Consider the following 27,139-nt stretch of genomic DNA (forward strand, 5'->3'; position numbering starts at 1 on the left):
TATCGCTCACGCCTCAAGAACAAGTGAATGGAATTAATCTAAGAAGCGTGGGCGACTACTAGACCAACAGCACATGAATGCTCGAAGCTGAACGTTTCATGACGGTCCGCAAAGTAGGCGAGTGACTACCGATGATATCGGGTGTTTCAGCGAACACTTTCAAATATTTTTGAAGGTTGCCTGTGGCAGAACATTTATAGTTCATGAGCTAGTCTACTCGAAGGGGCGGACATTACTTGCACAATACATTGAAATGCATAGTCCACCAATTAGCAAAAATTCACTGGTTCAGTTTTAGCCAATCGCCTTGTGGCTCCTTATTGAAGTTTACAAATTCTAACCACGGCGTTCTCAAGGCGGATCCACTTGGAACGAATTCTCAGTATGACACCAGTTTTGAGATAATAATTCCTGAACTTTGGGGAGAAATGCATTGGCGTTCCAGTTACTTTAGTGCTTCAATGCATAAAACGACGTTTTGTCAAGAAATCCACGGCGGCCGCATTTCGATGGGGGAGAAATGCGAAAACACCCGTGTACTTAGATTTAGGTGCACGTTAAAGAACGCCAGGTGGTCCAAATTTCCGGAGTCCCCACTACGGCGTGCCTCATAATCAAATCGTGGTTTTGGCATGTAAAACCCCATAATTCATTCATTTGTCAAGAAATTAACTTGAACGCCAATGCATTGCTTCACAAAGTTCGGGAGTTTTATCTCGAAACTGGTGTCATCCAGAGAATTTGTTCCAAGTGGGTCCGCTTAGCGAACTCCGCGGCTAGAATTTGTAAATTTGAATGTGGAACAAGGTAAATAGTTAAAAAACTTAATTAGTGAAGTTTAGCTAATTATTCGATTATGCATTTCAATTTCTTGTGCAAGTAATGTCCGCCTTTTCGAGGAGACGAGCTCATCAACTAGAATTGTGCTATCTGCCACAGGCAAACATAAAAAAAAAAAAAATTATAGCGTTCGCTGAAACACCGTGTACGACTTGCCGACATGCTATTTATTACGAAGTACAGAACAATCTACGTTCCAAGCCTTAATTTTACCCGCCGTGGCTGCTTAGTGGCTGTGGTGTTGGGCTACTAAGCACGAGGTCGCGGGATCTAATCCCGGCCACAGCGGCCGCATTTCGATAGGGTCGAAATGGGACACCCCCGCGTGCTTAGATTTAGGTGCACGTTAAAGAACCCTAGGTGGTCGAAATTTTCCGGAGTCCCCGCTACGGCGTGCCTCATAATCAGATAGTGGTTTTGGCACGTAAAACCCCATAATTTAATTTTAAAGCCTTAATTTAACGTCAAAAGAACAAATCAACCGCAACTAATCACATCCATGAGTGATTAGGCAGAAAATAAACAATCAGATAGCGACCGCACTAAGGAATGTTACTGAGTCAGAAATATACCAAACCGCGGCTTCAAAGTGACTATCAAATAAAAAATGAAGGGCAAAATACAGTATAATCCTGATTTAATTGAGAATAAGGTTTGCACAGCTTAGAATACATTTCTAGCCCCGCATCTAGTACAAGCACCGTATACGCTGCTCGGAACGTTTCGACAAGACGTAATGAGCTGAGAAAGCGCCTACATGTGCCTCGAAAGCTGTGGCGAAAGCTTCCTGTCGTCCACCCAGTCACCGTCTACGATATCCGCCAAAATAGAGAATAGAGGTTGGCTGAAGCGCACCAGCCTCATGCACATCCATCGTAAACACGGAGGCAACGGAGGGAGCTGAGAAATCCAATGGACGCGTCACCACGTGATCATACATAGCGACACCAATGAGATCGTCATGAAAAGGGTCTATATTTCCTTGTCCCCAAATCTGAACGCACTGCCCTCTGTGTTACGTAGAGATTTTCCTTTTCAATGTCTGTCTTCCCATTCTTGCAGATCATCATTGGCTCTTTCGTTTCGATCTTACGCAGGTAATTTACTTTGCTCCTCTGACTTTTTTCTTTACCGACTCCTGGTTGTCTATTTACATTATCAATTACCCTGTGCCTGGTTGCCACCATTCTTTACATCTTTTTCCTATCAGCGTCCGCGCTTTTGTGGTAAAACCGTGTACACCTGAGAAACCCATTTATTTTATTTGATGTTCCTCATTTGCTACTAGAGTGCCCGTGGCGCCCCGAAGACGCCGTTACCAAACATACAACGTCCGAAGACGTGAACCTCCTCGCCGAGACGTGGGAGGCCAAGATCTCCACCCCGGCCCTGGACGAACAACGACGTCTTGTCGCCAGAGCCCGGGATGCTATCGCGGCCAGAGGATTCCTGGAATGAGGGACCCTCCCACCTAGAGTGATCCACAGCTCAAACGCTCGGGAACACCGTCTCGAAAATTAAAGTTTATATCATCATCATGTTCCTGAGTGCTTCTTCAAATTTAATTTACCTCTGCGTTTCTCTGACTCCAAAAGTGGCCCAACCCACTTCTCTCTGCAATGCCCCATTCGTTCTTTAACCACGGGCCCCGAATGCCAACGGGCCAACCGGCCTACCAACCTATGCTTAAATTGCAACGATGTCTGATTTTAAGCTCAGACTCGCATTTCGGAACGTTATCCTTACCCCATTACTCCTGTCCAGATTCATCGCACCATCTCGTAGCCGCTTCCCCTTAATTATTGATTGTCGTGGCAGATGCTTGAGTAAATCTTTCCTTCGATTATGTATACACCAAGGTATGTGTATTGCTTGAATATGGGTGAGACTTGCTTTTGGATTGATAGCACGTCATTGCAGATTGGGTGGTGGCGCCATCTACTAGGGGAGAACGACATCACTGCGCAGATACTACGCCTCCGAGATAGGCAGCGTGATGGAGGTTTTCGCCGCGCCGCACGATACCTTCACTTCATGCAAGCAGGATATTTCACCCTTCGTTGAGTCACAACTTATCTCGCGGCGGGGTGTGACGTCGACTACAGGGTAAAAAAAAGGAAAGAGCGATAACAGGAAGAAAAATAACAATACGGTGGTATCAACGTTATGCACACGGCACCGTGTCGGAGGTTCCTTCTAACACGATAGTGCGCCTACGTACGTCTGCTTCGGACTGCTGCAACTTGCCGATGGAGCTCCTTAAAAGAGATGACGGGTTAGTCTATTTATTACTTCCTTCGCATTTATTTTGTCAGTAAACTTGTAATTGAATTTGGTCTTGTCTACGGCAACGTGATTTCATTGGCGCCTGTAGCGATGGTTGTTGATAATCACTGCCTAAATTACTGAATTATCTTGCACGAGTGGTTGAGCATCGTTCGTGCAACTTCTGGCACCTACGATTTATGTTATATCCATTTTTTGAAATATGTCATTGCGCAGGGTAGGCATAGGCAATGCTTGTCTTGGTTTGGTGAAGATAGATGTACCATTCCCTTGTTAACACAGAATAAATTTACATGCCACCAATGTTTCGTTTCAGCAGCAGCAGTTTCGAGAAAAACTTTCAAAAAATGGTGGCCAAATAAATTGCTGTTCCAATCGAATGGCAACTCGAATATTACGTTTTCCTAATCTAGGCGAGGGCGTAAGCCTAATTCTCGTCACCGCTTTTAGAGGAAGCTTTAGGTCGGTCCGAACTGCAATGCCGCCTATTAAAATGCATGTAAAATGCAAGAACGCTTTTTTGAGATAACCACCCGGGCGATTTTAATCAAATTTGTTGCATTTGAGAGAGAAAGCTAATTAATAGTGACTGATAAGCGGAATTTAGATTTACGGCCTTAATGTTTTAAAGGAATTTTCAAAAATGGGCATGTCTGAAAAAAAATTAGGAACTCGAAGGCTACAAATTTCTAGCTCTGAACCAATAACAGATATTGCAATTATATAAGCCGTATCCGTTAGAACACCCAGAACAGAAAAATTTAATATGTGAATGTATATCTTAGGTGAATTTGGTACATTGTTTACAAAGGGTATGCAAAAGTCGCCCTCACAAATTAGTCGTCTATTTGAGAGCCACGAACATTTCATCAGTTTCGTCCGCTTTTGATGCACTATTAGATGCAATTTACAGAATTGCAATATCTTTGTCACCTTGCAGAGTTACAGAGATGTACGCTTAATAGTTTCGTTTTCTGAAAGCTTGTGATGTTCAATAGTGTTGATTAAAAGTTGATACCTTATATCAAGAATTCGCTACAAGACGTCACTAGATTATAACTTTTCTTTTGAATGGAACAAAACTCACCGAATCTGGTGCAGTGGTTGCCGAGAAAAAGGATTTCTCATTTTTCATGTACTTAGGAGCCCCCGAACTTAAGCCATCTCTTAACCACATGACATCTATTACTATATGGATACGACTTCATCAGCGCTCTGCTACTATTTCGAAATTGCGACGTGTGCCCTAAACAAAATAAGTACGAAGTTATTTATTGAAACATTGTTAATTAGTGACAACCCTGTAGCTTTATGGCTATATTGCGCAGTGCTGCTGAGCTCGAGGTTGCGGGTTCGATCCCTGCTGCGGCGGAGCATTTCGATGGGAGCTAAATGCGAGAACCCTCGCGCACAGAGATTTGTAGATATGTTTAGGTGAATGTTAAAGAACCCCAGGTGGTCAAAATTAATGCGTGGTCCCCCTACTAGGGCATACTCCATAAACAGAGTGTGGTTTTGGTAAATAAAATCCCATACTTTTCTTTTAGGCGAAACTTACCAAACTCCTCCTTCAACTTTCGCACTGCTGCTTCTGGCCCCTTCTGGATGATGTCTTGCCGATAATCCAACACTGGCCACACGGGTTATGTGCCACTGAATATCTCTGAAAAGAAAACTTGGGTCAAGGGGCATATGCAAGTGGGCATGTACTATACTCGGTATGTGCCCGCATAGACAACTTGGGCCACAGGTATATGCAGTTAGGCATATGAATGTTTTTGTTCCGCTGCCCCAAAAAGGGGGCAGCGGAACCACTAGGACCACTAGGAGGAATGGGCCACTGGAGGAATGGGCCACTAGGAGGAATGTAATGAAATAGACAAGGCAGAAGAAAACGCAAGAAGCGACGAAGTCGGCAGCTGAAGCAGCCGAGTGTGAAGAAATAAGTTGACTGAACAAAAGGGGACCAGAGCGAAGAGTGTCGAGTTACATTGAAGGTAATGTGGTGTGGGTGTGAAGAACGCTTCGCTTATAACCGCTTCCAACATGTACATGGGATCCGCCGAATATTTAGTGAGAACCGTGCAGTATGGAAATAGTCCGGTAAACGGAAGAACCATGCGATACCTTCGGTTAAAAGGACGTTCCACGTCCTCTGCCTTGATCGTGAGCGGCGCCGCCTAACACTCCCAGTGCTAATATTGTGCACGAAGACCAAGAACGTGTACGAGAAGATGGACACCGTGGCTGCCTAATTGGTAATCTGGAAACGACTGGTAAACTGGTAACAACTGCCTATCTGGTAACCCGCACCCTCGCACACGTAACGCGAAGGGTGTGGGTTCGGTCGCCACCTTCGGCATGTTAACGTTTGGTCAACTTTCATTTTTCTTCGACAGATTATGTCAACATTTAGGTGAAGCTCAGCAGTTCTCGATTACGATTAAACTTCGCGCTGTGCACTTACGCTTATGAATCACCAACTTGCGCAATCAGCCATCCTGCTAACTTCACAAGTAAAATTCGCCTATATGCTTTCTCTGGAATCATATTCCTTCACTTGGTATGATTGTGACTAACAAGAATTATGGCTGTTCCGAGGCTCTTATTCTCCGCGTTCATTCTTGATTAGTTAACGTCACACTGCGAATAATCGTACGAGTAGTGACCGCCTCTTCAAGTCACTGATGAGACAGAATTGGGATATTCGCCACAGGCGACATTTCATAAGATCGATTCTGCTAAAAAAAGAAAAAAAAAACGATTATGTGGTATTTGTCAAGTAGGAAGTACGTAACTGTTGCTCTTCGAATGTGTAAAGGATACACGGAAAATTTAGTTTGTGTTTTCATTTACAGGTGGTATCTCGGAGTTAAAATCAATGAGAATATTTCCGTGCCCTGCCTGATACTTCAGGGCGACGCAGAAGGTATGAGACGCTGCGCGAACTGCAATTTTGTTACTGAGACGTTGTGCAGACTAGAATGCGAGCACCAGATGTGTGAGTACTGCTATGGAACCATCACGTGCTACACTTGTAAACTTGATCGAATTGTCACAAGGAAAGACAAGGTATGTGAATGTTCCTCACCCTTCTATGTGCAAAACACCATACATAGTATACAGATAACGCAAAATAACAGAAAAATAACTTCTCATGCGGTAAAATAATTTTTTTCCGATATTTTATTTCAGATAACGTTTGGTACCGAAAGATGAAAACTGCACACACAAGGAAATGCTCTCTACATCTTTAAGTCGACAAACAAAAAGAGTGTGCATAAGCAGACCAGAGGCGACTTGCACGAACATTAATTAATGGAAATAATAACGAATTTAAGAACGCGTTCTTAAGAGGAAGCTTTAGCTCGGGCCCAACTCCGATGTGGCCTATTCAAATACATGTAAAACACAGAAACGCCTTTCTGAGATAACACCTTGACCAATTTTAATGAAATTTGTTGCATTTGAGAGATAAAGTTAAATCCTAGTGAATGTTAGAAGCGGAATTCCGATTTAGGGCATGCATTGTTTAAAAATAACTTTCAGAAATTCGAAAGTTCGAAAAAAATAGAAGCACGAAGTTTACAATTTAATAGCTCTGCATCGAGAACAGCTATCACTGTTCTGTAAACTGTATCTGTTAGATCATTCAAAGCGAACAAATTCGATACGTCAATTTATACCATACGTGCATTCGTTACTCTGTGTACTAGGGTTCTCCAAAAGCTGTATTGCCATATTACAATTAAAAAAAAATTAAGATTCGTGTATACGAGCAGTATACCAATTTTGTCCGCTTTAGATGTGCCATTGAATACAATGCACAGAATTGTGATATCATATTTCATTGCTGTGTTACAGAGCTGTAAACTTGATCGTGTTGTTTTCTGAAAATTTGCGATTTCTCCCAGTTCATAAAAAAATTGCTGGCCTCAATCAAAACTTCGAAACCAACTGTTACCCGATCTTAAGTTTTTCTTTTAAATACAACGAACCTCGTCAAATTTGGTGCAGTGCTTGCCGAGAAAAAGAAATTCTCCTTTTACATTTATTTACATAGGAGCACCCGTGCTAAAGCTTTCTCTTCTGGTCCGCACTAGAACGCGTTCTTAAATTAGTTGTTATTTTCGTTATTAAATGTTCCTGCAAGTCGCCCCAGAAAAACTACGCTGACGGCATTCCATGTTCTCAATCGCTATTTATACCACTGTCAAGTCGCTTGAGAATCGTTTTCATGTTCAGGTTAACGTCCTTTTCTCTCTCTCTTCTCTCTCTCTGTGTGTGTGTGTTTTAGTCGCGATTGATGAACTAGAAGCGAAGGATCACAAAACGGGCGATGAAATGAAACATCTTAAGCGTAACCTGAAGAGCGAGGAAGAGAGCGATGTGGATGAGAGAGCCAACAGCTGCAAATAGCTTATATCTTAGTTGAGATTAAGAAGAATCTCTTGCGGGGAGCGAAGTTCGGTGTTTCCTATTCTAATTAATGTGAAACGCAGTATTGTTTTAATGAGACACCCACTTAGCCTATTCGAATTAAATTCATTACAACTGAGAGAAACCGTGAAATTCTTGCAGCTCCCGGAAGCAGAATTTGGATTTAGGACGTTTCACTGCGAAATAAAGTTGTGTAAGATCCGCATGAAAAAAAAATTGAAGCATTAATTTTAGAAATTTGTAGCTCAGAACCGGAAATAAAACTACAGATTGAACGCACACGTTGGAATATATGTAAAGCGAAGGTTTCATGAAACGAGTTTATTTTGGCCATTTCGTTGCTTCGTATTTCGCGTAAAGCAATCTACCACGTGGACGTGGTCTCGATCACCCGTGTTACGCTGTGACAAGCTTTATATCGGCTATACATTTCTCATGTATTCTTATTTATTTTAAATGCACCGGCGACTTCTTTGCCAATCGCCCGTTGTATGTATGTGTCATTGTACGAAAATTATCAAAGTCATCATCAACAGGCCGATGGGCTTTGTGCCCAATCCCCTTTATGGGTATGTGCATAGTATGGCAATCATCATAATCAGCACGTGAACACCTATCTTAACGGATATTTCGCTGTGGTATGCGCCATAGTATGGAAACCATCAAACCATCAGCAGGCGATGATCATCTCAAGAAGGTTGTTGGTGGCACGATATGTACTGCCAGCTTCTTCGTCAATACCCAGTTGTGAGTAGGCGCCCATGGTATGGTAAATATTCATAATGATCAACACGTGGCGACTATCTGAAAGAGCTAGTTAGTGTTCGTATCAGATAAGCGCAAATACATTTGCGGCCTAATGGTTAGAGCATGCCTGCCGCGATGGTGGGCCGGGGCTCGAATCCCGACGCCGGACGCACCTGTTTTTTTAAAGTGAGGGTGAATATACTCGGCGAGAACTCGAGCAGCGACCGACGGACAGACCGCCAACTGGCCCAGACCAAACCACAGCATGGTTGACAAAGAAACTTAAAAATAAACACATGACCGTTCTGTAAATTGCATTTGTTGGCCAGACAAAATGCACAGATTTCATCTCTAACTTTGCAGCTTATGTAAGGAAGAACGGCGCGCAAGATAGCAGAGTGGTGTACAAAGCACCAACATTGTATGCTTTAGATGTCCTAATAGGTGCTGTTTAGATAATTTTGTGGTCCTTATTTAATAATGATTTACAGAATCCAAATGAGGGTACCTGAGTTTCTCTTATTCTTTAATGCGTTTACGCTCTTAGGGTACGTCACGAATTTTGCGAGGGCTATATCTGTCGATGTATGTATATATGTTTGTATGTCGCCGTATCTAACACTGAAAGTATTTGACCAAGCGTGCGGTATACTCTTCGGCAGTCTCCTTTGCCCATCGAGTCATCACAGCTCGACCTCATAGCTTGAAACTTGGCGTCTACGCGGCGTTGTTGCCGTTCGGGAGTTTTATTAGCCCGCGCATTTCTGGTGGCCTTGGCATCAGCGTCCAGACGTCCTTCCCTCTGTGCCGGAGTGTCATTTCCACGTTGATGACATTTTAACGTGATAGGGTTAAGGGCCCCTTGTCGCAGAAAATCCGGTGTCCACGTCGGATTTTCTGATGACGCTGATTTCTGATGACGAGGATTTTCAATGACGCCGGCGCGGACGCGCGGGCGTCATTTGGCGGAAATAAGCATCCCGAACCACCCCGATCGCGCAGGCCCTCCGTATGGCGCAAGGCGTTAGGGAACAAAATTGAATTTCTCGAAATAAAATCCGTCAGAAAAATCGTAAAGTACGACTTCACCACAAGCGTCAGACGTGATAGCGTCGGCTTGTAATTTGAATATACGAGAAAACGTAATTCTCTTACGCCTAAACTCAAACACAAACCCCGTTTCCAGCTTTTCTACAGTTCATACAGCGGCGCGCCACGGTTCTTTCCTTGCAAGAACACCATCCAGATGGCGCTCACCTCCTCGACCAACAGCGCCTGCATGTAGGCTCCCTACGACAGCGGCACGCGGAGGTGAAGTTGAACAAAAAAGCTGCAGTTGCCGGGAAGCCTGACAAGCATTCAGGGATCTTTGAATGCTATCGCGTTCCACTCTTAAAGGCGAAGCTTAAGCGTCCTCCCAATTTTTATCGACCTGTCTGCTTCCAACTTCTCTCTTTTAGCGGCAACGTCAGGATCGGTCTACGCACCGTCACGTTATCGTTTCAGCCGTATAGCTTAACTGAAGGGGTTTTCCAATTGAAGAGAAACGCAGTAGAAGGCGAGAGAGGCAGCAGGTGGTGTGGTGAGACGTGAAATTGCAGGCATGGGAGGGATTCGTATACGACGCAAGATAAACATACCTGCCGATCAGGAGAGAAAGTCTTCTTCCTGCAGGGGACATAAGATAACGGGAAGATGAAGATAATAATAATGTTGTGTTAGTTGTGATGATGTTCATTTTTCATATCTTTCAGACTTCGAAACCATGTTACAACACGGATTTGGACGGCGTTGTCCTTGGGTGTCCTGGATGCGAGGAATTTAAACTCTACTGCGCGATGAAGGTATGAACAGGACAATGTAGTCCCTGAACATAGGGCCACATGGCCTGCGGAGTTGCCTCAAAGCCCAGATTCTTGGTCCTGTATCGCGAAGCTACATAGTTTGTCCAAGTGTATGGTAGGGCTTATTGCGCTGGGCCAATGCATATCTGCCAACATGTGAACTATAATATTGGTTATAAAACGGGGGGTGTGGGAGAGAGAGAATAGGGAACGCCAATTGTTTTTTTTTATTAGCCCTGAGCATATAACTTTTGTGGGATAGACACGTATTCAGTTGACGGTTATTTATTTTTAGACGCCGCGTGCAAGCAGCAACCTTGGCACAACGCTGACTGATGAGCAACAGATTCGTGTTTTGATCGAAGTGGCTTTTTCAGCCTTCTATATTCTACCTATTTGGGAAGTTTCAGGAACTTTAACAAACTTACTCTAAGCAAGCGACCTGCCTATGACGTTTTTCGCTGCTATAGGAGGGCCGACGCAGGTGTCATCCAAATTTCGCTTCACCGTGTGTTATTATTATTAATTTTATCATCATTATTATTAGTAGTAGTATTATTAACATTTTAAAATGCTGGACATCCTCATTTTCAAGCACCTTTCAAATATTTTTGTGAAAAAACTTTATGTTCTGAAAAACTTGATGCATTATTTGTAAAATCGTATGAACAGTCCCAATTTGTAAGCATTACAGACAATTAGGGAGTGTTATCAAGTTGAGCATGAACGCAATAAGGGAAACAGATTTTCAGGCGGAGAAAAGGAAGAGAGAGGGCAGGAGTGTAAACAAGGAAATTGTTTAATTGGCTAACCTATATTCAGGGAGTGAATTTAGTAACGGCGTAGAAAGATTAGAAAGAGAGGAGAAGGAAATATGTGATGAATGCGCTTACGCCTGGGGATTGCGCCACGCAATGAAAGCTATTCACACAGACCAGTCACCCTCTAGAAACACGAAGGGGCCTTTACTGTATTGTGGGATGACGAGCCACAGGGACAGTATTTGATTAGCACCCGCATGGGCAACGGCCGATAGTTCAGTCATCGCAATACGTTGGAGAGGGATTGTTTTAGTGATTGAAATTGAGAAAGGGGGCACGAAGAAATGCTCGACGTACTCTTCGCAGCAGCAGACATCGCACGCCGCGCTGTAGGTCATTCGAGTTAATATAGTGTAATCCTTCGTGAAGGCAACTCCTAATCACAGCCAGAACAGGAAAAATGCCCCACGTTGAAATAGTCCAGATGGAAATCGGACGTGCACCTAAGGGTCTAGGCTATTCGTGCAGCCTGATGGTGCTTCGTGTTTGGGTTAACATTGAGGCATGCGGGCCACCGGACTCGACGACAGTTTCAAGTGTAGCATGGTGACTACACTGCGGTCGGCGCAGACACAGATGTGTGTGAGGCTTTGTCTATTAAAAGCTGCTACAGTCCATTGCCATACCGCCTTCTTACCGAGGGGCCCGAGGAGCTCTGACTTTTCTTAAAAATGTTTCGAGGAAAAAGTGGCGTAGCTTTGCTGTTGCACGCATAGGAATGCCAAAAAAAAAAAATTGTGAGCTCAAGATTTACGTGCACGCGCGCTCTGGCCGCACATTCTAGGTCCTTGTTATGACGTCATTCTTGGCGCATGTTGTGACGCCATTCTTTCGCTCACGGGCATCATGTGCACCGGCATCATGTGCATCACGGCATCATGTGCCTTGAGGGCCGCCATCAGCACCTGTATATCTGCTGACGCAATCAACTGCACTTTAGCCAAGATCACTTGAGGATTCCTGAGCGATAGATACCAAAGCGGACAGCACTGATTGAACCGCTAGATTCAAGGAGATGCCAGGATGTACCCAGTTGTATTTGTTGTAGAATAAGAGGCGGATACTATTTAACTTATGGAAAAAAGTCGCAGTTTCGCCTGAAAGGCGAAGCATCAATTGCGATAGCAAATTAGCAGAGAGCTATTCGGAGTAGGGATAGTAGCTTTATCGGCTGCATAAACTTGGACACATTCGCTAACTGAATTAACAAGCGTGGTGTCAGCGCGCACAAGCAAATATGAATAGATCACACTGAATGACCGCATACAACGACTGTCACAAAGCTGGCGCGGCCGCTGCAGCGGGCGAAGAATCGTGCGGTCTCAGCTTCAACGGAAACTGAACGGCGAATGCACAGCGCATACAAAGGTCAGAGCCGTGTCGAGATAAAAGACGGTGCGGGCGACCGCCACCGCCGGGCTAAGTGCAGAGGAGAAGTTGTTGGCAGAGTAGAAGCTGCCCCCCCCCCCCTTCCTTCTCGCGCATGCCCTTCCTCTTTCTTGCTTTCGCCTGGGAGATTGAGTGGCAAGTTCCCCTTATGCCCGGTTGCAAGATACGCCTTTGGTGCCGGTGCACAGCGTCGCCCCGCGTCCCTTCCCTCCCATACCCCCACGGCCTTTAGCGCGACGGTCGTGTTTGCTTTCCGCCGTGCGTTCGTTCTCCGTAATAGCGCGCGGGGGATCGAGTTCGCCCTCCGGTGATAGCGCGCGTCCCCCGCGCGCTTTCGCTCGCGCATACGGCGCGCGGCGACGATTTTATCGCCCTTGGAATCTATACGGAACCTCACGGCGACGATGACGGTGACGCCGACGGCAGAAATCCGGTTGTAGTGTCCATATAATTGCTATCACAATAAAACGACAGACTTCCGTTCGCTTTGAGCGCATCAAGAAAACTAATTTATTCTGACTAGAAGGTACGGCGGGCAAGGGTAGAGAGTAGAGAGACAGAGAAATTCACTGTGCCAAACAGGCTTTCTTGCACCCCGCACGTGCAGGCAATCCACTCCAAACCTGAAGGGCACCACGCCTGTCGCTGTTCGTAGAACGCGCCCGCCAGTAATTTGCACGCAGTATGACGGGTGTCAAGTGTCCGGCGCTTCTGCCACAGTGACCTCAGCAGTGCTGTTTTAGGTGGGGAGTCCTCCTCGCCACATCGTCGGCGGCCCCCAGCGCGGGGATGATTAGGCTCCGAAATGGAGGATATACAACAGTATTCTCGTCGTCTTGATGCTTGTTTCTGTCTGATCCAAAGGCAGTTCAATGTTGACGGCTGTCGAGCGACCGAATGACGCAGCAGCCGACTCTCCGGGTGGGCAAGTGCCCAACAGGGTTTATTCAGCCATTATATAGCCGTGGATGCTGTGCTGCCATGCGGCGGTACTGACATACACTACATCCTCCCTTCGGTAAAACCAAATAACAAAACAGAAGGAACTCTTACTCAAAAAAAAAAAAAGACGTTCATAGGTCGAGCCTTCTCGGCCTGCATATCTTTCTGCTGAACCTTGAGACGTGTGGCCTAGAAGTAGAACCCCGGGGTGCCTCTGCAGTGGACGTGCTTTCCCGAGGCGATGCGCTTCTATGGTCTTAGGCTGCTCGAGCAGCTTCAGGCGTTGTTGTGGACATGGCGGTCTGCGCCGCCGCTGGAGTTCCAGGTGGGCTGGTAGTGCATTCCGCAGGATGTCCCGTCGTTGGTATCAGGTGCATCCGGTTGGGCTGGAGTACTCCCGTCGGACTCTCCACCTACGTAGGAGTGGCGGCGTCGAGCTGGCTCCATGGCGGTCGCGGGGGAGTTGACGTCCCGTACACAGACCCGCTTGCCTGCCTGTAGCTACATTGCGGTCGGCGCAGACAGAGATGTGTGTGAGGCTTTGTCTATTAAACGCTTCCTGCTGTCCGTTATCGTGCCGCCTTCTTGCCGAGTGGCTTGTGGAACTCTGAAGTTTCTTACAAATATTTCGAGGAAAAAGTAGCGTACCTCTGCTGTTGCAGGCATAGAAATGCGAGGATCGGTGAGCTCAACATTTACGATCACGCGCGCTCTGGCCATACAATCTAGGTGCTTGTTGTGACGTCATTCTTGGTGCTTGTTTTGACGTCATTATTAGTGCTGGTTGTGACAATATTCTTTCGCTCACGGACGTGATGTGCACATGTCTTAAGGGCGCGCATCAGCGCTTGTGTACGTGCTGAACCGCAATCACCCACAGTTGTGCCAAGATTACTTGATGATTCCTGAACGATGGATATCAAAGCGGACAGCACTGATTGAACCGCTAGATAGTTTCAAGGTGAATCCCCCATAAACCCAGTTGTCCTTATGCGTGTTTTGGTACGAGCCAAACGCAATTCTATGCTGACGGTGACGGCAGTTTCGTTGCACTTTCCTGAGGGGAAATCAGGGGAGGCCTCCACTAAAATAAAAAAGTAAAAAAAATACAAAGAATAAACTATGCTATGACAAGAATGTCATTGCTGTCTCTTTTCATTCCTTTGGGGTTATGTCTCTCAGAATGAAATGAACTCACAAGCAGCCACAAAGCTCACACAAAGCTCACACGCAGCTAAGAGGCTGCTTGTGAGCTTTGCATAACAACGCGTAATATTTAGTGGTTTTTGTCACAAATTTTTGTTTTCGAACGCCTTCAACGTTCAACGTTCTATGTACGGCTATAAACTAATAAGATTTTAACAACCACAACAAGAACTGGAACGACAACGACCATGATAACCAGAAGATCATGGCGCCAATAATGTGGACCATACATTCGTCCTTTACCTGTGTGTTTATGCCTTCAGAATCACATCCTGGAAAAGCACGCTAAAACTTTGATCGAAGTGCACCGGCCCCATCCCGAGAATTTGGTGAGTAATCACACATGTTGCTGCCTTCGATTATAATTATAAGACTCAGACAATATACTTTAAACAGTCGCGCCTAAATTTAATGCAGGCAAAACTGGAGAGCCTCGAAAAGTTGCACAAACGCAGGTTGTGTTTATTAGCAGTATTGGTCTGATTGTTCACGACTAACTATTAAAAAAGCAATGAGCGTATGTGGACCATGGCAGTCGTGGTTTGCCTTGCTTTGACTTGTATTTAGAGACCACCTATTAGTAATATGGACCACCTAATATAGACATAGTAATACTATTACGTTGAGGATATAGAGAGAGTGAGCGTGTGTGAAACAGAAGCGAAATAAGTGCGGATAACCAAAGTTAAATCCGATTAGCAGCCCTGCACTTGGGAACGGGTACGTGACTTGGTGCATTTTTTGTGATTTCAAATATTCTTTTCGTCAAGGAAGAAAAGCATCCAAGCCAGCATAGGAATTATCCAGGACACGAGAACAGTGAAGGCTGCAGCAAAATTGTTGAAACTGAAAAGCCAGTCCGTGCAGCTGTTGGCGCTGACCTTGACGACCGAGCAATGGTAAGTGCGCAGATCAGTGATACAAAAGACAACTTCTTTCACATAGAAATGTATGGGTTGTACTGGAAGAGGGGGTGGGGCGGTAAGGGGTTGTCTGGCTGCCTATCTTTCTTACAGCTGTCATATTGCGCCTATCAACATTTTTCTTGCTTATTATATCCCAACCTAGCTCGCGCATATTATTGGTGAAGTAGAGAGCTAAAATTTTAAACGTGAGCAATTTCGAAAATATGTCAATGCATTGTTTTGTTTCCTGCATTTCTAACAGTGGCATAATTCTGACTTCAAAACGTACACTTGGGAATACTCCACGCTTAAAAACCGGTTACAGAGTGATATTACACGTTGTAAGTTTATGTACTTGCGTTTAATAGGCGCTCGCTGCTGTTAGCCTATCCGCGTCTCAATTTTACTGCACTGTACCTGTCAAATATATGACGCGTTTCAACATTTATATAAGAGAGACATCAGTTGGCTTAACCTTAACACGATTAAGACTTACAGCATAGATACATTTTCTGTATGTCCAATAACCATCTGTTTTCATTTCAATTCTAGGATTGTGAAGACAGCACGCCCTTGGCTTCAATAGGCGCAGGTGGCGGTGAACACCAAAACGACGCTGTTTACAAATCGGTATTCTGTCCATACTGCAGTAAGCCGTGGGAAGAACAAGAGATTGAGGCAAGAACCAATTTGTTTTCTAATTTCAAACTAACATCTATTGCTCAGGAAGGTTCTTACGTATAATATAGCTCTAAAAAAGTAAACTTACTCAAGCATGTACATTCAGTTATGAATGATAACTTGCTGGGTAACTTGAGTTGGGGTTGCGTACTTCTTGAAGACGATATAAGGGCGAAACATTTCGGTGGTGATTTAGCGGTGAATACGAGAGAAATACGCAGCGTTAGGTAGTACCTGTTTGAGGTTCTGGATCCATGACTGAAACAGCGATCACCACATTGCGCAAAGCTTGTTCAGGAGCTCACTCCACACACATTCGGCTTCTTTGAGGAGACAAGTGCCACGGACCATGAGCCTGAGAAAACCACCGTCTGTGCACACACACACACACACACACACACACACACACACACACACACACACACACACACACACACACACACACACACACACACACACACACACACACACACACACACACACACACACACACACACACACCACACACACACACACAACACACACACACACACACACACACGCACACACGCACACACACACACACACACGCACACGCACGCACACAAACACACAAACACGTGCACGCACGCACGCACACAAACACGCGTACGCACGCACGCGCACACACACACACAAACACACACACACACACACACACGCACGCACGCCCGCATACACACACGCGCACGCACGCACACACGCACACACACACCCACACACGGCGTGTTTCACTTAACTTGTGCCGAACTTTAAATATACACAAATGCTACGTAGCTGAAAAAAACCAAGGCAACATTGTTTGCCGTCTCTTGGAGATACTCGGAATATTTTTTGCATTCCGCCTAATTAGACATTTAGTGTTGGTTAAATAATCTAGTTCTCATTTATTTTAATTAGATGAAAACTGCCAATGAGAAAATTGTAAAGCCACATGAGAAACCATCAATATAGCATTATTTTCCTCAATAAGTGCTCCATAAAAGTGTTTTTCCGAGCGTGAAAGATGTCCGCGAATACAAAGTGCCTCGAGCGGCTAGTCGCCCGGAAATTTGGGGTATATTCGCGGACTAGTAGATGAACATAAATACCCTATGGAAAGTGGATGGGAAAACGGCGCCGCGGTAGCTCAATTGGTAAACGCATCGCACGCGTAATTCGAAGACATGGGTTCGCGAGTAGCCAGTGGTGTCATGTCTAGACGAGTTGCAGGCGAAAGTATCATACGGCAAAGCAGCGTCCGAACCGCGGTGGTCAGCGGAGGCCTTCATTGAAAGCATATCGGTCAGAGTTCGATTCGAGCGCTCTGCGAGTCCATTCGTTTGCGGGTGGTAAACACTTGTGAGCTTGTGGCGTGTAGAGCAGGAACGAAGGATGTCCTCTATGACGCGAGACAAACAAGTATCGACCTTGATCGGTCAGAAACTGTCTAGGAGCACCAAAATACAAGATGATGTAATGAATAAGAATGTCGGCGACATCCGTAGTGCAGATGGCTGGGGGGTAATGGCGTATCGCGTCGCGTAGTCGGTCACGCCGGCGACCCACTTGTTGCCTGATATTGAGGTTGGAAAGCGGCCAAGAAGGTCGAGCCCAACAAGAAAGAACGGTTGGGCGGGAATGTCGAAAGGATGAAGCACGCCGGCAGGTAGCATAGCTGGCCTCTGGCAGCACTGGCATTTGTCGCAGCTAGCGACATATCGTTGGACGGAGCGATAGAGACCAGGCCAGAAGGAATGGCGCCGGACGCGATCATAAGTGCAGGTGACACTAAGGTGACCAGCAGTGGGCTCATCGTGAAGCTGGCAAAGTACAGCTGACTGCACATGGGCAGGCACGCCGAGGAGGCGTTCAGGACCCTCAGAATGCATATTATGGCGGTTAAAGGTGCCATCCTGAAGGAAGAACAAGTGGAGTGAAGGGTCGGGTGTGGCAGAGCTGAGACTGTCGATGATAGACCGTAAAGCCGAGTCACCGCGTTGTTCGTCCCGTATATTACGAGGTCCGAGATAGACAAGATGCAGGCGTCGGTGTCCTGCTCGGTGACGTCAGGGAAATCCGCAGGATTCCGTGATAAACAATAAGCATCTTGATAAAGCTGACCAGACTTGTGCACTACCGAAAACGAGTATTATTGGAGGCGCAGAGCCCAACGACCAAGGTGGCCTGTAGGTTCTTCGAGCGAAGAAAGCCAACAGAGGGAATGATGATGAGTTCCGGCGGTAAAGGTGCAGCCAAGCAGGTAGGGACGAAATTTGGTGACTGCGCAGGCAAGAGCAAGACACTCTCGTTCTGTGATTGAGTAATTCTTCTCCGGTGCGGACAGGAGGTACGCAATAACACGGTCGTGTCCACCCTGACGCTGAGCGAGGACGGCACCGATTCCATGGCCGTTGGCATCGATGCGAAGTTCCGTCGGTGCAGTCGGATTAAAATGCGCTAAAATAGGATAAGTGGTGAGGCCATCGATAAGCGCCGAAAAGGCAGCAGCTTGGGGCGAGCCCCATGTAAAAGCAATGTCTTTTACAGCGTAAGCTGTTATGGGCTCATTCTAATAGCCGTTTCGGTTCGCGATAGTGTCCGCCACCGCTGCCGCCGCCGCCTCCTCCGACGGCGTCCGGAGAGCGTAACCGCTATCGCTGGAAATGCAAAAAAAGTACCCGGTTCCCGCAGGGATCGAACCCGTGCGCGCTGCGTGGGAGCCAGGTACTCTACCACTGAGCCACGCAAGCGCTTGCTCTCGGGCACCGCAGCCCGCCGTCGCAAGCCGCAGCCGCAAGCCGCCAGGTACCACAAGCCGCAGCCCGCCGTCGACGCCGGGCGGACAGTTCAGATCGTTCTTGTCAAAACGAGGCGAAGAGATTTTGTCGCGAAGACCGTGGTGTGCATGGCGCCAAAATTGGAGCTACTCTTGAGCCGCTCCACTAGCTTACACTGTGACTGTGCTGCGTGTGCCGCGCATGCCCGTGACTTTTTTTAGGAGCTCAATAAGGGGACGCGCAATGGGGGCAAAATTACGAATGAAACGTCGCAAATAAGAGCACAATCCAATGAAGTTGCGTACGTCTTTAGCCGAACAAGGTACGGGAAAATTCCTCACGGCGCGAACGTTTTCAGGATCGGAATGGACACCCGCCGCGTTGACGAGATGGTCAAGTATGGTCATTTCGCAGCGTCGGAAACGTCAATTTGAAGCATTGAGCTGGAGTCCGGCTTGGCGGAATACCTCAAGAACGGCGGAGATGCGCTGAAGACGGCTGTCAAATGTTGGCGAAAAAACAAGGACATCGTCAAGGTAGCACAAGCAGGTTGATCATTTCAAGCCAGGAAGAAGCGAATCCATCATGCGCTCGAATGTGGCCGGCGCATTGCAAAGACCGAAAGGTATTACTCTAAAGTGATAGAGGGCATCTGGAGTTACGAATGCGGTTTTTTCGCGGTCCAGTGGGTCAACAGCAATCTGCCAATAACCTGAGTGAAGGTCAATAGAGGAGAAATATTGGGCGCCGGGAAGACAGTCGAGTGCGTCATCTAAACGGAGCAAGGGATAAACGTTTTTCTTCGTTATCTTGATGTGTCGATAATCAGCACAAAATCGCCAGGTATTGTCCTTCTTCTTGACCAGAGGGCGGTTCGGTGATGTCCTTGGCCAGCATTTTGTCGACTTTTTATTTTTTTGGATTAAGACGCGTTTCGCAGCGGAAACGCGATAAGGGCGGCGGTGAACCGATTGAGCATCGCCGTTGCGGATAGTGTGCTGAACAACTGTTGTCTGGCCTAAAGGCCGATTTCGCTGTATGGCATGTTGCGGTGGCTGTATACGATGATTCGTCAGCGTCGCGACCCTTCCGTCGTCTACTCGGTGTGACCCCCCCCCCCCCTCCCTACCTCAAACCTATAACAATCTCACCTCACGTATCTGCCAATCGGCTGTTTTTGGTTACAAACGCCATTACCAATCAAATACCACAGAAAGTGACTGAAGTGGCAGCGTAGATTTCGCTTAATCCGGTATTAGCGGACTTCCTCCTAAGAACTGGATGGATGATGGATGGATAGATGGATGGATGGATGGAGGCTATGAGCGTGCCCTTCGAAAAGGGGTTGTGCGTTGCGCCACCAAGCTTTTGTTATTATTTTGCCTATGTCCTAGCTTTATTTTGGAGAAAACACACAAATACAAAGAATTCCAAGCATCAATACATTATGAGCCATTACTGGGAACTCTATTTCTGTACGTCTCCGTTGTTTATGGTCTCCCTACTTTTCAGCCACCAAACCTCCAACCACCTCTTACTAATCTCTGCAGCGGACATGTTTACTTTCTCCTTCTATCTCTGAACCAAGGGCTTTAAGGAGGTCAGAGGAGCCTAAACTGGCAGCTGGGTAGATTTCTTCACATTCCAATAAAACATGTTCCATCGTTTCCCTAGCTTTACCGCAGCAACCACATGCATCTTCATCCTTGGTGTACATCGCTTTATAACTGCGCGTTCTAAGGAATCCTGATCTCGCTTCGAAAAGTAAGAAGCTTCCATTTCAGTAATCATAAATTGTTTCTTTCCTGATTTCGTTTTTTTTTCTTTTGAGGTAGTTATAGCAGGTTTATTTTTCATTTCCACCACCCATGACACAGTCTCAGCCTCTCTCACTTTCGTGTGACGTTCTTTGTTGCCGTGTTGCTGACCATACCGGCCGTGTACTTGCTGGTAAGCTTCCCAGTTATTTTCCTCCACTGTGAGTCAATGTTTTTCCTGCACAAATACCTGGACACTCTTGCATCCCCATCTACTTTCTTCCATATTCCTCAGTCGTTCTTTCAAATTCAATTGTACTCTGAGTCTCCCTTACTTCAAAATTTGTCCAGCCCATATCACCCTGCACTGCTTCATTAGTAGTCTTCCCGTGAGCGCCCAACGCGAGGCGTCCCACTGACCTTTGTTTGCCATCGAGTCCTGATTGTACCCCTTACTTCAAGCAGACAACCGCATCTCGAAATGTATGTCCTGGAACCATTACACCTTTCCACATACCCCGGAGCACCTCGTACCTATTGTATCCCCATAGCGCCCTGTGTTTCATTATGGCCGCATTTCTCTTCCCTCTTGCTGTTGTTGTTTTCTCCTGTGTCTCCAGATATATATCGCCTTCGTTTATCCATACACCAAGGTATTTGTATTCATATACGCGAGGTATTTCCTGGCCCTGTATCAACACTGTTGTTCACTGCTTTCCATTGAACACCATAAAAACTGATTTTTAAGGCTAAATCGTAATACTAAATTCTCACATTCTTCTCACAAATTCTCAGCCAGACGTTGCATATCACTTTGCTTGTTAGCAAGAAACACAATGTCGTCCGCATAAAATAAACCTGGAAGTTGCTGCTCAACTATTCTTCCGGCTTACTGGTATGAGAGGTTAAACCCGATATTGATTCCTTCTAGCGCCCTTTCCATCCTTACCATGTGCATCATGAACAGCAGCGGGGATAAAGGGCAACCCCATCTCAGTCCTTTGTTGGTATCAACTTTATCCTTGCTCCTCATACCTTCCCATGCAACACAAACGGTAGTTTCTCGGCAAATCTCCTTCAATAGCTGTATACAGTCATTGCCTATACCTTCCCCTTCCAGAATATCCCACAAAATATTGCGGTCTACGTTGTCATACCTTCCGGTAATGTCTAAAAAAGGCCCCATATACCGGTCTCCTTTCTTCTCTGGATATTATTTCAATACACTGAGTAAGGACAAGTAAGTTATCATCCAGACGCCTGAAACCATTCCGAAGTTCTCCCAATGTGCCATTATTCTCTGTCCATGCTTGCAGCTTTCATTTAATCGCCTGCATTGCTAACCTGTATATTACCGATGTAATAGTCAACGGTCTATACGAGTAAATTCTACCTTTCTCCCCTTACCTTTATAAATTAAATTTATTCTACTTTGTCGCCAACTGTATGGTATTTCGCTTATCTTGTAAGCGTTTCTCTACTGCTTTCAACAGAGCTTCCTTACTCTTGGTTCTAGCTCATTAATCAGCCTAACGGGAACCTCGTATAAACCCGGTGGCTGTGCGTTTAGGAATTTTCTCTTTAGCTTTCTTCCCGTTGAAATTACTCAGCTCCATCTTCTTTTCCGCCTGGTTCTCATTCATTCTCTTTTTATTCTCAGAAACCACCTCGCCATTGCCCTGAAATGATTCGGCTGTTATTTTTCGAACGTAATTTAATGCCGCGTCCCCTTTCAGTTTGTTCTCATCTTCGTCAAGGATATGTTGTTGTACTGTTCCCGACTTCCTGCCAAATAAGTTATAGCGGTTCCAAAATATTAAGGTGCGGCTTTCTTTTTCTCATGTATTTCGGACAACCAACGTTCACTTTCATCTTCAATCTTTGCTTGAACTAATATTTCAACCATTGTGTTTTTCCTGCGGTATATTTCGCATTTTCTGCTTATTTTATCTTGCGGCAACTGTGAATTTTTTGCCCGTCGGAGTTCTCGTGATGCTTCCTTTCGTTCGTCAATCGCCTCCAGTATCTCCCTGTTCGACCAGCTTCTCGGCTTCCCTTTCCCTTTCCAACAAGCATGTTGCTTCTCTTACCTCATTTCTCTCGCCATTACAGTTACAAGCTCACTATATTCTTACTTCTTTCTTGGCCATTTGTCAAGTTCTTTCTCGACTCTTGTGACTACATTTGCTATTTGTTGAGCGTTCAAATTTGGACTGGTCATTCTTCGTTCCTTGCACTCTTTTGCAACTACATATCCCATTTTCAAAATGACGCGTTTATGGTCACTCCCTATGCTGCTATAGCCTTCCTCGTCAATGACCATTTCTTTCAACCGATCATAAATTCCTTCTGTCATCAGACAGTAATCGATGGCCGATTGTCTATTCCCGCCTTCCCTTGTGATCTTGTCATCACATTTTGACCCCGTGTTCACGATAACGAGAATACGTTGCTCACAGAGATCTAGCATTAACGTCCTGTTGTTGTCGGTATAACCATCTAGATCCTGCATGTGGGCATTCATGTCACCCAACAGGATAATTTCGGCCTCATTCCCGAAACTATCAATATCCGTCATTAGGCATTCCACTAACTCTTGATTCTTTTCTTTGCAATTTTTCCCTGCCCATAAATACGTCACGCCCAGTCAATCTTTCTTTCCACTGAGTGTGCCTGATAGCCAAATATGCTTTTGACGTTCTTTGTTGCCGTGTTGCTCGCCATACCTGGTCGCATATATCCTGGTAAGCTTCCTAGTTCTTTTTCTCCACTGTGAATTGATATTTTGCCTATGCAAATACCTGAACACGCTCTTGCCGGTTGCCGCTCTCGCTCACATTTCAGAGTCATCTAGCGGCCGTTAAGTGCAAGCGCAGTGGATAGCCACTATAGGTAGTGGTACTAACGCGCCTTGTTCCATGTGTTTGTGATGGTGGTGCAGGAACACATGGATACCTGCTCAAAACTTACTACAGAGTGCCCGGAATGCGTCGAAGAAATAAAACCGGAAGATTACGAAAAACACATGATACAATGTTCTAAAAAGTGCGAAGACGAGAAGGCAGACGGGTCTCTAAGGTGAGTAAAACTATTTCTCGAGAGTCAGGGAAAGAAAGATCACTCTATAGACCAGGGCGCCTCTGAGGCTTGATGCTTGATGCATCAGCGAAGGCGTAGGACCAGTAGTAAATATTCTTTATGGTCGAAAAGCTTTGTGAACAAGGGCATAGAACATATCCCTCTCTCAGACTCGTTTAGAGCTAGCGCACATTAATCTCGAATCTCGTCGCCGACTGTCAGTGCAGCCTGCGCACAACTGCGGGTTTATAACGGGGATGATCAAGATAAAAGCACCCGCCGTGGTTGCTTAGTGGCTGTGGTGTGGGGCTGCTAAGCACGAAGTCGCGGGATCGAATCCCGGCCACGGCGGCCGCATGTAGACGGGAGCGAAATGCTAAAACACCCGTGTACTTAGCAGCACCTAAAGTAACGTTAACGTTAATCGTTAACGTTAACGATTTAGGTGCACGACCCAGGTGGTCCAAATTTTCCGGAGTCTTCCACTACGGCGTGCCTCATAATCAGATCGTCGTATTGGCCCGTAAAACCCATAACTTAAAAAAATGAAGAAAGATAAAAGCATGACGAGGGAACGCTGGCTCCAAGTATGCGACGAGAACAGGCTGAGCTTTACCAAGGTTGTCCTTTCATTCTTTCCACCAGTTGCCGCAGTTCCTGTCAAAAGTGGGCTGCCCGCTTAAAACGCTGCAAGTCTGTCATGTAGGAAGCAGGAACGATGAGGCCGTGCTTCAGTGGTATAAGTACTTGGGAGCAGTCTTTAGGTCCGTATTCGCAAGCATTAACGCTTTTATAAAGCGCCTTTTTATAAGGGTAGGGAAAATAGAGGTACGAGAAAAATCCCAAGGTGTGATTGGAAAACTAGCCTTATTGTGTTAAAAGGCAGCCTTTTTGAAGGTGACCTTGTCGTCATAAGGGGCGAGCATGGTAGCGAGGTAATGAACTTTTTCTTTTGGCCGCTATCGCTGGCTTATTGAAATCAAAGCAGTTTGCCGTCGCTACAAGCAATAACGTTAAAACTGGAATGCATTTTAACACAGATTGCCCAAAAGCAGCATAAACAACGGTGAGTTCGCGGTGTCGTCCGTCTCTCGTCTAGAAAGATGTCTTCGCTATTTCATTTGTGTGGGTGTGTTCATGGCACTGCATAAGTGCGGCGCGTGGTTCATTGCCAGGCAGTCATTGTATGTGCCACGTCCTTTATGTGCTGCCTGATTTTCTTGCCATTAGAATGTCTAGTACGGCTTGCGACCATTCAAGAGGTAGCCGGTGTTCCGGCCTGATGAGGACACGCCGAAGCGTAGCGAAAGGCTTGTGTGCCACTTGGAAAATACCCTCCTTCCGCCGCACACGCACGACCGAGGAAAGGCAGACGCATCGTTTCTTCTCCCCATTGCTGACAGTGGGGTCCTTCCTTTCTCTTCTGGAAAAGGCGATGGAAAATCAGTGTCCAGTGTAGCCAATCCACGACACGGCTCGTACCCCTCTCGGGTACGAGCCGTGTCGTGAGGCAACCACACGAGAGAATCGCAAGCATCTGTGCTCGGAGTGAGTGGCCGCATGTAGGTGGACAGCTTGTGTCGAAAAGCCAAATCTGCTGATAAACTCCCCGTCGTTGTATATCTCTGTGGGATTCTGACGGTCCCTGAGTACAGACCGCATGAGTTTCACACATGGGTGCGCTTCACAAACGTCGGTATCCCTTAAAACGGTGACGAAATCAATTTGCTTTTCAGTGGTGAGCCTTCTTGCGCCGGATAAGTGGCACCCTAAGGTATCCGACGGGCTAACTTAAAAAAAAAGCGCTCCCTTTTCGAGGCGATAAGGCTAAGCAAAAGCTATATTGAATTATAAGGTTTGTTTATTCTAAGCATTAAGGCACCAAAAAGCTAGGGAGGGCAAAAGCTAAGTACAAGGTTTGTTATGAAAATTAGCTTAAGTTTCTGACTTGGCTTTAATTTTTACACAGGCATGATTATATATTATCACTGCATGGGCTGTTTCTCTTAAAGTGATGCTCAGGGGACTAAGTGCGTACTTTTATTTACCTTTTTTGCTTGTGTTGCTCATGATCTTTCAAAGATGTGAAGTTTCTTTGTATCTGACGTATGTGATTACATTTAGTGATGCGTTTGCACACCATGCTTGAGTGCATGATGTGCATACATGTGCATATAAATGTGCATACATGTATTGATAGCGACTTTTAATTATTACTAAGTGCTTCTTTCTTCTATCTGTCTTGCATTTCTGTGCCTAAATTGTTTACGCCGATTTTGTTCAACTCTCTTCTTTATGCAACAGTAAGGTTATTTTTCTTGTTTTTATTGTTCCTGCTATATAAATATCCAGTTCAACATTAACTACGATAGAGGTCGCAATGAGACACTGACTATGGAACTTCTTTTATTTTGAATAACGTTTCGATTGTTTTTGTGTCAGTATCAGTGATACTGGGCGGGTGCAGACAGAAAGTATTCCATCATGCTTGAGAGGATCTGTACTCCCGAACATTGGCAAACAAGGGGTGCAGTAATACAGGACATAAGGAAGAAACTGCAGAGGATACATATGTCAGATGTGTTCATTAAAAAAGATAATCAGCTAATATTGCCTTAAATGCGAATCAGAAGTTGACATGTTAACAAGTCGTTGCGCAACTAAACGCTTGTACACGGAAAGAGAAATTCACATAGATACGGGGACACCGCAGCGAATCGCACATCGTTTCTTGATACCAGGTAACGGGGAAAAAATGGAAATACAGAGGCTAGTATCATTACAGCGGAGCGCATATAAGAAGCAGGCGTGTTATTCTTAGGGATAATGATGTTTAAGTATCACAGGTAATTGGCATTTTACCATCTTAATGCTGTAATTAGCATGCGTTAAAAGCACTTTACAATGTTCATGCACCTTTTGTACTTTATAGTTGCGAAAACTGCAATGATATTATAAAGCACCAAAGAAAGATTTAATTGAAGTTATATAACCGATAGACGCTTACCGAGTTGATAAGTGTGTAAGATGTTTAGGTTGTCATGTGTCTTGTCTTTTATGCGGAAGCCACAATTTTTTTTTGTTTTATTCAATAACCAGGTGTCCTACCACGTTGAATTGATGTTCACTGTGGTGTGAATAAAATCTCGAGATACCAGACAGTCACTTTTATTTGACTTTATTGGAGTCCTGGGAGTTGAGTAAATGAGGCTATTTTTGAAGCATTCAGGTAAACAGTTGTGCCCGTTGCTCGAGAGCTTCATATTTTTCGAGGTTTTCCACTTTCATATTGGCGGCTCATCTGAGTAAAAGTGTGCGACTTGTTCTTTCGTTTTCTTTTTTCGAAAAGTTCCCCAGGAGTTGATGACGGCAGTGAAATACGCCAGAAAATAGAAGAAGTTAAGGAACTCAAGAAAGCGATACAGG

General features: G+C 45.5%; 1 protein-coding gene across 3 annotated transcripts in view; it reads left to right on the forward strand.

Moving 5' to 3' along the window:
- Positions 1-27,139, forward strand: part of LOC119464235 (uncharacterized) — a 107,054-nt gene that overhangs the window by 76,698 nt on the left and 3,217 nt on the right. The window contains exons 1-8 of one of the 3 annotated variants that reach the window (XM_037725124.2): positions 3,003-3,115; positions 5,985-6,198; positions 10,068-10,157; positions 14,779-14,844; positions 15,286-15,414; positions 15,973-16,098; positions 23,577-23,713; positions 27,063-27,138. In XM_037725124.2, coding sequence (XP_037581052.1) covers positions 3,090-3,115; positions 5,985-6,198; positions 10,068-10,157; positions 14,779-14,844; positions 15,286-15,414; positions 15,973-16,098; positions 23,577-23,713; positions 27,063-27,138 — 864 coding nt within the window. In that variant the 5' untranslated portion in view covers positions 3,003-3,089. Of the gene's footprint in view, positions 1-3,002; positions 3,116-5,984; positions 6,199-10,067; positions 10,158-14,778; positions 14,845-15,285; positions 15,415-15,972; positions 16,099-23,576; positions 23,714-27,062; position 27,139 lie in introns of those variants that run through there. The other 2 variants (XM_037725125.2, XM_049655532.1) reach the window with 2 other exon arrangements.

This window comes from Dermacentor silvarum, chromosome 9 (genome assembly GCF_013339745.2).
Source record: "Dermacentor silvarum isolate Dsil-2018 chromosome 9, BIME_Dsil_1.4, whole genome shotgun sequence".
In the NCBI taxonomy this organism is placed as follows: domain Eukaryota; kingdom Metazoa; phylum Arthropoda; class Arachnida; order Ixodida; family Ixodidae; genus Dermacentor; species Dermacentor silvarum.